General features: G+C 43.4%; 1 protein-coding gene across 1 annotated transcript in view; it reads right to left on the bottom strand.

Annotated features, from left to right (window-relative positions):
• eefsec (eukaryotic elongation factor, selenocysteine-tRNA-specific) overlaps positions 1-13,248 on the bottom strand; it is a 406,572-nt gene that overhangs the window by 291,996 nt on the left and 101,328 nt on the right. The window contains exon 2 of the mRNA XM_048548098.2: positions 9,443-9,650. Coding sequence (XP_048404055.1) covers positions 9,443-9,650 — 208 coding nt within the window. The remainder of the gene's footprint in view (positions 1-9,442; positions 9,651-13,248) is intronic.

Raw genomic sequence — 13,248 nt, forward strand, 5'->3', positions numbered from 1 at the left:
AGCTTTCTGCAGTTGTTTTCCATTTAAATAATATTCAGCTCTCCTATTCTTCCAACTAAAGTACATACAACCTCATACTCTTATAATTCATCTGTTAAGTTTTTACCCACTTGTTTAGCCTGCTTACATCCTTATGTAGAGGCCTTCTGTCATTTTCATTACTTGCCAGCTCACATACTTCTGTTATCACAAACTTGACGATAGCACATTGATTTTCCTCATCTAAATCATTAATTTTTTTTCTGTAAATAAATTATGGGCCCAGCATTTATCCTTGTGGCACTCTACTGATTACAGGCTGCCATTCTGAAAACAGCCCCTCTGTCCCAACTCTCTGTCTTTAGTTATAATCTTCTATCCATGGGGTCTTATTAAGTACAAACCAAAAGAACTGCGGATGCTGTAAATCAGGAACAAAACCAGAAGTTGCTGCAAAAGATCAGCAGGTCTGGCAGCATCTATAAAAAAAAAATCTGAGTTAATATTTCGGATCCAATGACCCTTCCTCAGAACTGTTGCCAGGCCTGCTGAGCTTTTCCAGCAACTTCTGTTTTTGTCTCTTATTAAGTAGCCTCGTATGCAGTATCTCATCAAATATCTTTTGGAAATCCAGCTACGTTACATTTACTGATTCCCTTTTATTATTCTGCTTATAACCTTTTCAAACAGCTATAATAAATTTGACAGGCACAGTTTTCCCTTCATGAAGCCTTGCTGACTCTGATCATATTATAGGTTTCTAAATTATCCGCAATTACGTCTGTTTAAATAAGTCTCTAGAGTTTTCCCAATGACAGATATTAAGCTAACTTGCCTAAAGTTACTCGCTTCTGATTCCATTCTCCCTCTCTTTTAGAATAAAGGTTCCAACATTGGCCACATCTGGGACTTTGCAGAATCTAAGGATTCGTGGAAGATTCATACCAATGCACCCACTGTCTCTGCAGCAATACCCTTTAAAACTCTAGGATGCAATTCATTAGGTTCAAGGATGTTTCAGTCTTTTTCCCCAATAGTTTCTCTGGTACTTTTTCACTAGTGGCAATTATTATGTTTACTTCTTCTCCTTCCCTTAGCCTTTGATTATTTAGTACTTTTAGAATACTATTACTATCCGATGTTGTGTAGTCTGATGCAAAGAGATTTTTCAATATTTTGTTTCTCCAACTCTTATTGCAGAGCTCCAGCATTCACAATATTTTGATTTTGTTAAGGCTGATTGGTTGAGATAAAAGAGGATTACATACATACAAAATGATTATTTTTATATTCCTTCCAGGAATGAAAAGAGGTATTTTCAGTGAAGGTCTACAATATTTCACATATGATTTCATAAATACATTTTCTTACATTTTTCCTACATTGAATAAAATGTCATCCTTGTACCAAACTAACCAAACTAACTCTCTCTGTGACTCGCTTGTTCGCTCACATTAAGCAGAGGTTCACCTGCACATCTGCCAATGTGGTATACTTCCTCTACATTGGGGAAACCAAGCGGAGGCTTGGGGACCGCTTTGCAGAACACCTCCGCTCGGTTCGCAATAAACAACTGCACCTCCCAGTCGCAAACCATTTCCAATCCCCCTCCCATTCTTTAGAACCAAGCGGAGGCTTGGGGACCGCTTTGCAGAACACCTCCGCTCGGTTCGCAATAAACAACTGCACCTCCCAGTCACAAACCATTTCCACTCCCCCTCCCATTCTTTAGAACCAGTCCGACCTGTCTCTGCCTCCCTAACCTCACTGCCCTCCAACCCCACCACACCCGGCACCTTCCCCTGCAACCACAGGAAATGCTACACTTGCCCCCACACCTCCTCCCTCACCCCTATCCCAGGCCCAATCAGTGAAGGACAATGTTTCAGTTGATTTGACTTTTATATAAGCAAGAAAGCAGTCCCATTAGTGATAATGGGAACTGCAGATGCTGGAGAATCCAAGATAATGAAATATGAGGCTGGATGAACACAGCAGGCCAAGCAGCATCTCAGGAGCACAAAAGCTGACATTTTGGGCCTAGACCCTTGATCAGAGAGGGGGATGGGGTGAGGGTTCTGGAATAAATAGGGAGAGAGGGGGAGGCGGACCGAAGATGGAGAGAAAAGAAGATAGGTGGAGAGGAGAGTATAGGTGGGGAGGTAGGGAGGGGATAGATCAGTCCAGGGAAGATGGACAGGTCAAGGACTTTCCACATTAAGCAGAGGTTCACCTGCACATCTGCCAATGTGGTATACTGCATCCACTGTACCCGATGTGGCTTCCTCTACATTGGGGAAACCAAGCGGAGGCTTGGGGACCGCTTCGCAAAACACCTCCGCTCGGTTCGCAATAAACAACTGCACCTCCCAGTCGCAAACCATTTCCACTCCCCCTCCCATTCTTTAGATGACATGTCCATCATGGGCCTCCTGCAGTGCCACAATGATGCCACCCGAAGGTTGCAGGAACAGCAACTCATATTCCGCTTGGGAACCCTGCAGCCCAATGGTATCAATGTGGACTTCACCAGCTTCAAAATCTCCCCTTCCCCCACCGCATCCCAAAACCAGCCCAGCTCGTCCCCTCCCCCCACTGCACCACACAACCAGCCCAGCTCTTCCCCTCCACCCACTGCATCCCAAAACCAGTTCAACCTGTCTCTGCCTCCCTAACCTGTTCTTCCTCTCACCCATCCCTTCCTCCCACTCCAAGCCGCACCTCCATCTCCTACCTACTAACCTCATCCCACCTCCTTGACCTGTCCATCTTCCCTGGACTGACCTATCCCCTCCCTACCTCCCCACCTACACTCTCCTCTCCACCCATCTTCTTTTGTCTCCATCTTCGGTCTGCCTCTCCCTCTCTCCCTATTTATTCCAGAACCCTCACCCCATCCCCCTCTCTGATCAAGGGTCTAGGCCCAAAATGTCAGCTTTTGTGCTCCTGAGATGCTGCTTGGCCTGCTGTGTTCATCCAGCCTCATATTTCATTATCTTGGATTCTCCAGCATCTGCAGTTCCCATTATCACTAATGGGACTGCTTTCTTGCTTATATAAAAGTCAAATCAACTGAAACATTGTCCTTCACTGATCTATTCACACTATTCCTGATGAAATTCTTGACTTTTCCTTGATCTTTTTTTACTTGGTTCCAGAACTCCATAAAGTGGACTTCAAATTATTGTTTTATTTTATAGGTAGGGTCCACCGAAAGCAGCACAATAAAAGTAGAATGTGGCTACACTTACAGGAAGAAACAATTAGAGAAGGAAAGGTTAGAAAAAGAAAAGTGATGAAGAAAACCACAGATGTGGGAAATACGGCCAACGTCTAATATTCTATTTTGCTGAAATTCAAGGCTATTTTTGTGGTTTAAAGTGGGATACTGAAACATTTGTCTTTACACGTCACAAAGCTGTGCATTATGAACGTTTGGGGACTTGGTGTAACATTCTCATTTCTGTTTGGATATCTCAGAATGCAGAATATCCAAGCTTAGGCTGAAAAGTAGCAAGTAACATTCATACCACACAAATGCCAGGTTATTACCATATCCAATAAGTGATAATCTAACCCACTGCCCCTTCTCATTGAATAGTATCACCATCATTGAATCATCCACCATCAACGTTCTCAGGGTTACCACTGACCAAAAACTGAACTGGACTAATCGCAGGGTGGCATGGTGGCTTATAATGGCAGGGACCTGTGGTTGATTCTATTCCTGTCTGTGCAGAGTTTCACATTCTCCCTGTTTCCTTTGGGTGCTCCACTTTGCTCCCACAGTCTAATGACGTGCAGGCTAGGTGAGTTAGCTCTGGGAAGTGCAGGGTTGCAGCTACACAGTAAGGGGATTGGTTTGGGTGGGATGCTCTTTGGTGCTTGGTGTGGATTCAACAGGCTGAATAGCCTGCTACCACACAGTATGGATTCTGTGATTCTGTATAAATAAAATAGCTACAAGAGCTGGTCAGAGGCTAGGAATATTGTGGCGAGTAACTCACCTCCTGGCTCTCCAAAGTCTGTCCACCTTCTACAAGGTACAAGTCAGGAGTTTGGTCAAGTACTTTCCACTTGCCTTGATGGATGCAGCTCCAACAACACTTAAGAAGCTTAACACCAGAGCAAAGCAGCCCAACTCATTGGCACCACAACCACAAGCATCCACTCCCTCCACCACTGAAGCTCAGCTGCAGCAGCATGTACCGTAAACAGGATGCAGAAATGTGCATTGCAGCTTAGTTAGCAGCTTCTTAACCTGCCACCGCGAGCATCCAGAAGGACAAGTACAGCAGATACATGGAATCCACTCAACATCCTGTCTTGGAATTATACCATTATCCCTCACTGTATCTGGGTCAAAATCCTGGAATTTCCTCCCTAACAGCATTGTGGGGCTATCTATAGCACATGGGCTTCAGTGAATCAAGAAGACAGCTCAACATCTCAAGGGGAAGTAGAGTCAGACAATAAATGCTGGCCAGCAACGTCCACATTTCTTGAGTGAATGAAAACAGATCAGCATTGCTATAAAATTTATTTCCCCACTGATGCAACAGCAGCAAGAACACAAATGCATTTATGGGAGAGTTAGATATGTCTGTGGGGCGAAAAGAGACAGAGGGCATGTTGACAGGTGTGCTGAAGTAAAAGGAAGCATAATTGCTGGGCAACTGCTGGGTGGATCAGCCATGCTTAATTGCCCATATCGTTCAGGGGTATGTGGGTTGTAGGGGGATGGGTCTGGGTAGGATGCTTCAAAGGGCGGCGTGGACTTGTTGGGCCAAAGGGCCTGTTTCCACACTGCAGGGAATCCAATCTAATCTAATCTAAGACTGTCTGGTGGAATACATGTTCTTGTGCTGTAAATGTTATGCAAGAAAAATCCTTTCTAAAACTCTGGGTCTAGACAGATCAAACAGGAGAAACCTGCAAATCTGAAATCTAAGCAGAAATAAAGCAAAGTTATTTAGGAGATGAGAGATGGGATTCAGAATTTACACGGTGGAAACCGTTTCAAGAAATTAAAATAATGTATAGTGCTCGTCTCATTGATTAATGGGAAACTACACAGACTGGTAAAGTTTAAACCATATACCTTGAAATCCATGATCTAAAATGAATTAGCTGATCTAAGCTGCAGCAGCTCTTGGGCTAACAGAATTGGTCGCCGAATGCCCGGGCCACCTCTTCTTATTGAGATCTTGCTAATGAAATGTGTAGCTTAAAATTGTAATGCAGGATGATGACCAGCCACCAAAAATACCCCTGAAGCAATCTCTAAATCATTCTCAGAGAATGCGTCTCACCAGTAAGGTCAGCATTTATGTCTATTACTATCTGTATTGAAACAGTGGCGTGAGCAGTGGCTTGCTGAACTATTTTCAAGTTAACCATAACAGCATGGGCCTACATCACATACAGTCCATATTGAATTTAGTGAACTTTCCTCCACTAAAAGGTGTCAGTGAACTAGTTGAGAATTTTACATTAATCCTAAGTGTTACAGTTATTTTAGATGATAACAGCTTTACTTCCAAATTTTCTTTCAACAAATTAAGTTCAAATTCTGAAAATTGCCACAAAACTCTGAATTTACTACAAGTCCAACATGCATGTGATGTTATCTCTGGAAGCTGCTGGCACCCGTGGAATAATACTACAAGCGTTGGTATCTTCTAGCAATGTGTACCGTCTACATGGTAGATGACAGCAACTCTTCAAGGCATTTCTGAAAGCCACTTCAGACCTGCAACCCTTTCCCCCCTCCCTCAGAAGGACAAGGGAAGCCAACGGATGGGAACACCACCACATCGAAATTCCTCTCCAAGCCACATTCCATGCTGACTTGGAATTATGTCACCTTTCATTCATTTCCACTGAGTCAAAAACCTGGAAACATCAACCTAGGAGCAATGTATAGGTGCTTTCTGCGCACTGGCAGCAGTTCAAGAAACTGACTCACCATCATCTTCTCTGGGTACAGAGCCAACATACCAACTAGTTCTGGATACATGGTGTACAGCAAAGATTGAGGAAGAAAGGAAGGATTAGGGATAGAAATATTGATAGAGGAGAATCTGCTGGAAATGTTAAGAAGAGAGTCTGTTTGGATAGAGAGTTTAGAGAAAATACAGGTATCATTACAGTTTAGTGGGCTGATAACAAGAATGAGCTGGTTGTCTTATGAAGATAGATTGGGCAGGCTGTTATTGTTTCCACTGGAGTTCAGAAGAACGAAGGGTAATTTGATTGAAATGTACGAGATCCTGAATTGACTCGACAAGGTTGAAATGAGAAGGATGTTTCATCTTCATAGTATCCCTACAGTGTGGAAACTGGCCCTGCAACCCAACAAGTCCACACTAACCCTCAAAGCATCCCACTCAGACCCATCCCCCTGTAACCCACCTAATCTACAGGTCCTTGTACATCACAGGCAATTTAGCATGGCCAACCCACCAGGCCTGCACAATTTTGGACTGTGGGAGGAAAACAGAGCACCCAGAGGAAACCCACACAAACACGGGCAGAATGTGCAAACTCCACACAGACAGTTTCCCACGGGTGGAACTAAACCTGGGTCCCCGGTACTGTGAGGCAGCAGTACTAACCACTGAGCCACCACACTGCCCAAACTGCAGCAAACACACACTGCCATGAGTCGGATTTGAAGCGAGGTTACTGCAACCACAACGCAGAGTATAAACCACTGTGCTATCACAGCACCATATCTTGTGGATCAGTTCAAAACTTGGGGGAGCAGGGTCATCGCCCTTTCAGGACAGGGACGTGAAAACATTTTTCCCTGAGAGCGTTGAGCAACTTTGGAACTCCCTGCCTAATGGCAACCATGCAACCACTGTTCAATTGTCATAAAAAACCCATCTGATTCACTCATGTTCTTTAGGGATGGAAATCTGCTGTCCTTACCTGGTCTGGCCTAAATGTGACACCAGATTCACAGAAATGTGGTTGTCTTTTGCAACCACTGAACTGGCCTAGCAAGACACTTAGTTCAAAGAGCAACTAAGGATGGGCAATAAATTCTAGTCTTGAAAGCTGTGCCCACATCCCACACAAGCAAAAGAGAACTATGTAAGTGGAGAAAACCTGAAAAAAAGCTGGAACACCAAAGGGCTTATGCATGAAACATAGAAAGCTAGCACACAGGTGTAACAGGTAATCTGGAAAGCTAATGGAATGTTGACTCTTTTTTCAAGGGGTTTGGAGTGTAAGAGTAAGTACGTCTTAATGCAACTGTACAAGGTGCTAGCGAGACCACATCTGGAGTACTGAGAGCAGTTTTGGTCCCCTTATTTAAGGAAAGGTAGCTCATTGGGGGTAGTTGAGAGAAGGTTCACTAGGATGATCCCCTGGTATAGAGGGACTGCATATGAGCAAATACTAAACATGTTGGGGCCCTATTCACTAGAGTTTAGAAGAATGAGAGGTGATTTCATTGAAACGTATTGGATTCATAGGAGGGTTAACAGGGTAAATGTTTCCCTTCATGGGAAAGCCAAGGACCAGATGGTACAGTCTCAGAAAAAAGGGGTGTCAATTTAAGACTGAAACGAAGAGGAAATTCTTCTCTCAGAGGGTTGTGAATCATTGGAATTCCTTGCCACAGAGAGCTGTGGGGGTAGAGTCCATGTGTATATTTAAGTCTGAGATGGATAGATTCTTCATCAGTCAGTGAATCAAGGGTTATGGGGAAAGGACAGGAAAGTGGATGTGAGGAATGTTGATTCATCCATGATCCTATTGAACAGCAGAGCAGGCTCGAGGGGCTGAATGGCCTACTCCTGTTCCTACCTCTTATGTTCTTATGCTTCTACAAGAACAAGAAAAGATTGAACTCTGTTTATAAATCAAATAAGACAGTGTTAATAAAAACCTTCTAAAACATGGCTCCATCTCTGACATCCACCTGGAAGCCGATATCCATTTTAAGCCTACCGACTCTCACAACTACCTAGAATACACCTCCGCTCACCCACCTTCCTGTAAAAAGGCCATTCCTTATTCCCAATTCCTTCGCCTCCGCCGCATCTGCTCCCGAGATGAGGCATTCCACTCCTGGACATCCCAGATGTCCTCTTTAGTCAAGGACCACAACTTCCCCTCCACAGTGATCAAAAATGCCCTCGACCATGTCTCCCGCATTTCCCACAACTCATTCCTCACACCCCCTATCCACAATAATAACCAAAACAGAATCCCCCTCATCCTCACGTATCACCCCATCAACCTCCAAATCCAACGCATCATCCTCCAACATTTCTGCCATCTGCAATCTGATCCCACCACCAAAGACATTTCCCACCCCCCCGCCCCCACCCCACCCTTATCTGCTTTCTGGAGGGACCACTGTCTCCATGACTCCCTTGTCCACTCCACACTCCCCTCCAACCCCCAGCACTTTTCCCTGCAACCAAAGCAAGAGCTACAACTGACCCCACACCTGCTCCCTCACCCCCATCCCAGGCCCCAGGAAGACTTTTCACATCAAACAGATGTTCACCTGCACACCTGCCAATGTGGTTTACTGTATCCACTGTACCCATTGTGGCCTCCTCGACATCGGGGAAACAAAACGGAGGCTTGGGGACCGCTTTGTAGAACACCCATGCTCAGTTCGTAACTAATAACTGCACCTCCCAGTCGCGAACCATTTCAACTCTCCCTCCGAACCCCACTCCTCGGACGGCATGTCCATCCTGGGCCTCCTGCATTGCCACAATGACGCCACCCGAAAGATGCAGGAACAGCATCTCATATTTCGCTTCGGAACTCTGCAGCCTAAGGGTATCAATGTGGACTTCACAAGCTTCAAAATCTCCCCTCCCCCGACCACAACCCAAAACCAGCCCATCTGGTCCCCGCCCCCCTAACCATTCCTCTCACGTCAAGTCCCAACCCCACCTCCTGTCCACTAACCTCATCCCACCACCTTGACCTGTCCGTCCTCCCTGGACTGACCTATCCCCTCCCTAACTCCCCACCTACATTCACCTTCACTGACTCTAACCCCGCCTCTTTGACCTGTCTGTCTCCTCTCACCCTATGTTCTCCTTCATCCATCTTCCATGCGCCTAACCCTCTCTCCCTATTTATTTGAGAATCCCCTTGCCCCTCCCCCTTTTCTGATGAAGGGTCTCAATCTGAAACGTCAACTTTCCTGCTCCTCTGCTGCTGCTTGGTCTGCTGTGTTCATCTAGCTTCACACCGTGTTATCTCAGATTCTCCAGCATCAGCAGTTTCTACTATTTTTTTTTAAAAACCTACATATCTCTCTCAAGATATTGTCAGACTTTTTTTTGTAAATTCCACATTTGCTTATTTATTTGCCATGAGTTTGTCCTCTCAAATCTGTGTGCCATTCAAAAGATCACAGCAGATATTTAACTTCATGCACCAAACAGAGACACCCAGATTGTACTTCAGTTGGGATTACCTTGTATTCTCCAGTGTCTTCTGCATTTTCTTTGTCATTTTGTCTATAGCCACTTGTTTCTTTGCCTCTGGTAGAAGGTCAATCTTATTCAGGATCACCACCATCCGGGGACATGTAATTTCACCAATCACAAGACATTCCGCAGACTGCGTTTGCATTCCCTTTGTCACATCAATTACCAACATCATCAAGTCAATAATTTGGGAACCTGCAAGAAAACACATTTGATTTTAGGCTTGGTGGAAGCAATTAACAACATATTTTAGTAAAAGAAAATAAGTTGACGAATAGAATTTGCAATTTTCACTCAAAGAACATATGGATTGATATTTAAATCCACAAGCACAATATAACCTGCATGATCACAACAATGAATCATATACTGCAACTTTCCAAATAGTAATTCCACTTTTATTTAAGTTGCAAATCTACTTCTTCAGGATATGCTTCTTGAAACAGCAGGGATGGAAGGATTTTATATAAATTATTTTGTATGGATTTTGAAATGAACTCGTCAGTCTGAAGGTTGGATGTCAATAAGACAGAGAAACTTGCATTCTATATCCCCTTTCACAACCCTTAGCATGTCTCAAAGCTCTTTACAACAAAACACATTTAAGTATAGACCCTGTTGTAATGTGAGAAAAGCTGCAAAAATTTGCAACACTGCAAACTTTCACAAACAGCAACATGATAATGATCAGATAATTTGTTTTATAATGTCATATGATGACTAGGACACCAGCAAGAACATTCACAAAAAAAATCAGATATTGTAGAAAAACTCAGCAGGTCTGCCAGCATCTGCAGATTGAAAGCAGTGTTAACATTTCAGATCCAGTTACCCTTCTTGAGAACATTCATGTTCTTCTTCAATATAGTGCCTTGGAATATTTTAAAGCCCTCAAGTGTTCTGTAAATTGATCTGCTGAGCAAACTGAATGCTGCCAATCAAGTCAAAGGCTCAATACAGTCTGAGTAGGATCACAGTAGAGATTCTATGTTGGTTTCAAGGTTTAGGGAAGGGGGAGATCCAGGTAAGGATCCTGCTTTTGATTACTACTCCAGGGATCCTTTCCATTTCTCTGCACAAGGCAAAGAAAGGATTAGACTAGTTGGGCACTGAACGAGACAATTACGGCATATACATGAGTCATTGCCTTGCGCTTGAAGGAACCAAGCACCTGAAGCAATGTCTTTGCAAAAACAATTTGGGGTGGGGTGAGAGGGAACAGTACGTTGATGCCAGGAAAAAAAGTTATACCGATCGTGTGAGATGAAGTGAGATGGCAGGAGATTTTTGTAGACTATAAATCCCAATGAGGAGCAGTCCGGCCAAATGGCCTGTTTCTGTGCTATGTGTTCTATGTAACTATAAAGGAAAAGAGCACTGAAAATTGAAGCATTCCCGTGTAGCACCACAAGAGATTTGAGATGCAGGTTCCTGCTCCTTGAACCACTGATCTACAGCCTAAAATTTGTAACTATACCAAATATGAAAGGTACATTTTCAAACGCCCCATCAAAGAATATTTTTATAAAACCCTGCCAAACAGAATAGAAGCACAATGAAAGGCGCCGCAATACTAAAAGAACTTTTAGAGAAAAACATGTCAAAAATTGATCCTACAGGACTAATTAAAACAAGTTGAGCTGTTTGGAAGAGTACCAGCTGTTTCCTGTTGTGTATCAAATCATGTTGATAAGTGCAGGAAGGGTTAAGTTTAACTGCATATAAATCATTGCTGTTTTTAGAAACAGAACCGTTGGAACCACTTCACAACTGAATACACCCAGCAATATTTTTCCAAGTGCTTCCTTGCTGTTTTGCATCTGTAGTAAACTAGTTAAGGTGAAACCGACTCTAAGGCGACCTGATTATCAGCCAACATATGTGTACCATGACAAACCAGTCCAAGATGGTCCCTAAAAGATTGTTATAAATTTAGCAATACTTGCTGTTGTTACAAAACACATTTACTGTTACAGAAGATTCTTTCTGAACTAAATGAACAACAACAGCTTGCATTTATGTACTCCTTTACCATAGTAAAATGTCCCAAAATGCTTTGCATGAGTGTCAAACAATAAAATTTGACAGTAAGCCACATAAAGGCAAGTGACCAAAGTTTAGTCAAAGGTAGGCTTTAAGGAATGACTTAAAGCAGTAGGAATTGGTACACATGTTGAGAAAAGCAGGGAGGGTAGTTTATTCTTAGGGTCTAGATAAACGGAGAGTACAGCTTTATTCTTTATTCATTCACAGGATGAGGGCATCATTGGCCAGGGCAGCATTTATTACCCTTCCCTGATTGCCCAGAGGGCAGTTAAGAGTCAACCACGTTGCTGTGGGTCTGGAGTCAGATGTCAGCCAGGCCAGGTAAGGATGGCAGTTTCCTTCCCTAAAGGACATTAGTGATCCAGATGGGTTTTTCCTGACAATTGACAATGGATTCACGGTCATCATTAGATTAATTCCAGACATTTATCGAATTCAAACTCCACCATTTGCCTTGGCATAATTTGAACTCAGGTACCCAGAATGTTATCTGGGTCCCCAGATTAATAGTCCAGCAATAATACCTCTAGGCCATCACCTCCTCTGGTGTTTAAAGAGATTATAGTCAGGTTACACAAGATACCTGAATTTGAGTGCAGAAATTCTGAGTGGTGCAGAGCTGTAGATAGTTCAGAGGTATACAGGGACAAGACTAAGGTAGGTACTTAAACTCAAGGATGGGAATTTTTAAAATCAAAGCACATCTCAAGCAGGGGAACATGCAGGGTAGTGTGAGGGGTGAATGGGACTGGGTGCAAATTAGAACACAGAAGTGCAACAATTTTTCTTAGCTGTGTAGTGTATTATTATTTCAGAAACATGACATACCATTTGGATCCCTTTAGAAAAATTTATGAAGTCTCCTTCCTCATGTGTAATTGTGTGAGCTGCAGATTTCTGATCTGGGTGAATATTGTATTTTATCCCCTTAGGCATCATGCAAGCTTAATCAAATTTTTAAAAGAAGGTTACAGTGTGTGTTGAATTGACCAATTCAGCATGGTAACTGGGCACTATAATCAGATTCAGTGATGAAAATGTTAGGAACATGCTTTTATTTTTATTCTTTCACAGGATGTGGATAATTGCTGGCTAGACCAGCATTTACTGCCCATGCTTCATTACCCTTGACAGGGTGGTGGTGAACTGCCTTCTTGAATTACTGAGTTGATGTCCTCTATCTAAGCTGCATGTGAAGGATGGGAAAGCTGACAGAGAGCATAGGATAGTCACTCATTTTTCAAACCTGCACCCACCAACACCTTGAAAAATAAGGAGAGCAGGTGCAATTTTTGGTTATTCACATGGAGGTTGTGGACTTCACTGGATGGCCAGCATTTTTATTGCCCATCCCTAGTTGCCTTTGAGAAGGTGGTGGTGAGCTGCTTTCTTGAACTGCTGCTGTCCATGTGCTGTAGGTTAGAACATAGAACAGTACAGCACAGAACAGGCCCTTCAGCCCACAATGTTGTGCCGACCATTGATCCTCATGTATGCACCCTCAAATTTCTGTGACCATATGCATGTCCAGCAGTCTCTTAAATGACCCCAATGACCTTGCTTCCACAACTGCTGCTGGCAACGCATTCCATGCTCTCACAACTCTCTGTGTAAAGAACCTGCCTCTGACATCCCCTCTATACTTTCCTCCAATCAGCTTAAAACTATGACCTCTCATGCTAGCCATTTCTGCCCTGGGAAATAGTCTCTGGCTATCGACTCTATCTATGCCTCTCATTATCTTGTA

The sequence above is a fragment of the Stegostoma tigrinum genome, chromosome 11 (assembly GCF_030684315.1).
Source record: "Stegostoma tigrinum isolate sSteTig4 chromosome 11, sSteTig4.hap1, whole genome shotgun sequence".
Taxonomy (NCBI): Eukaryota; Metazoa; Chordata; class Chondrichthyes; order Orectolobiformes; family Stegostomatidae; genus Stegostoma; species Stegostoma tigrinum.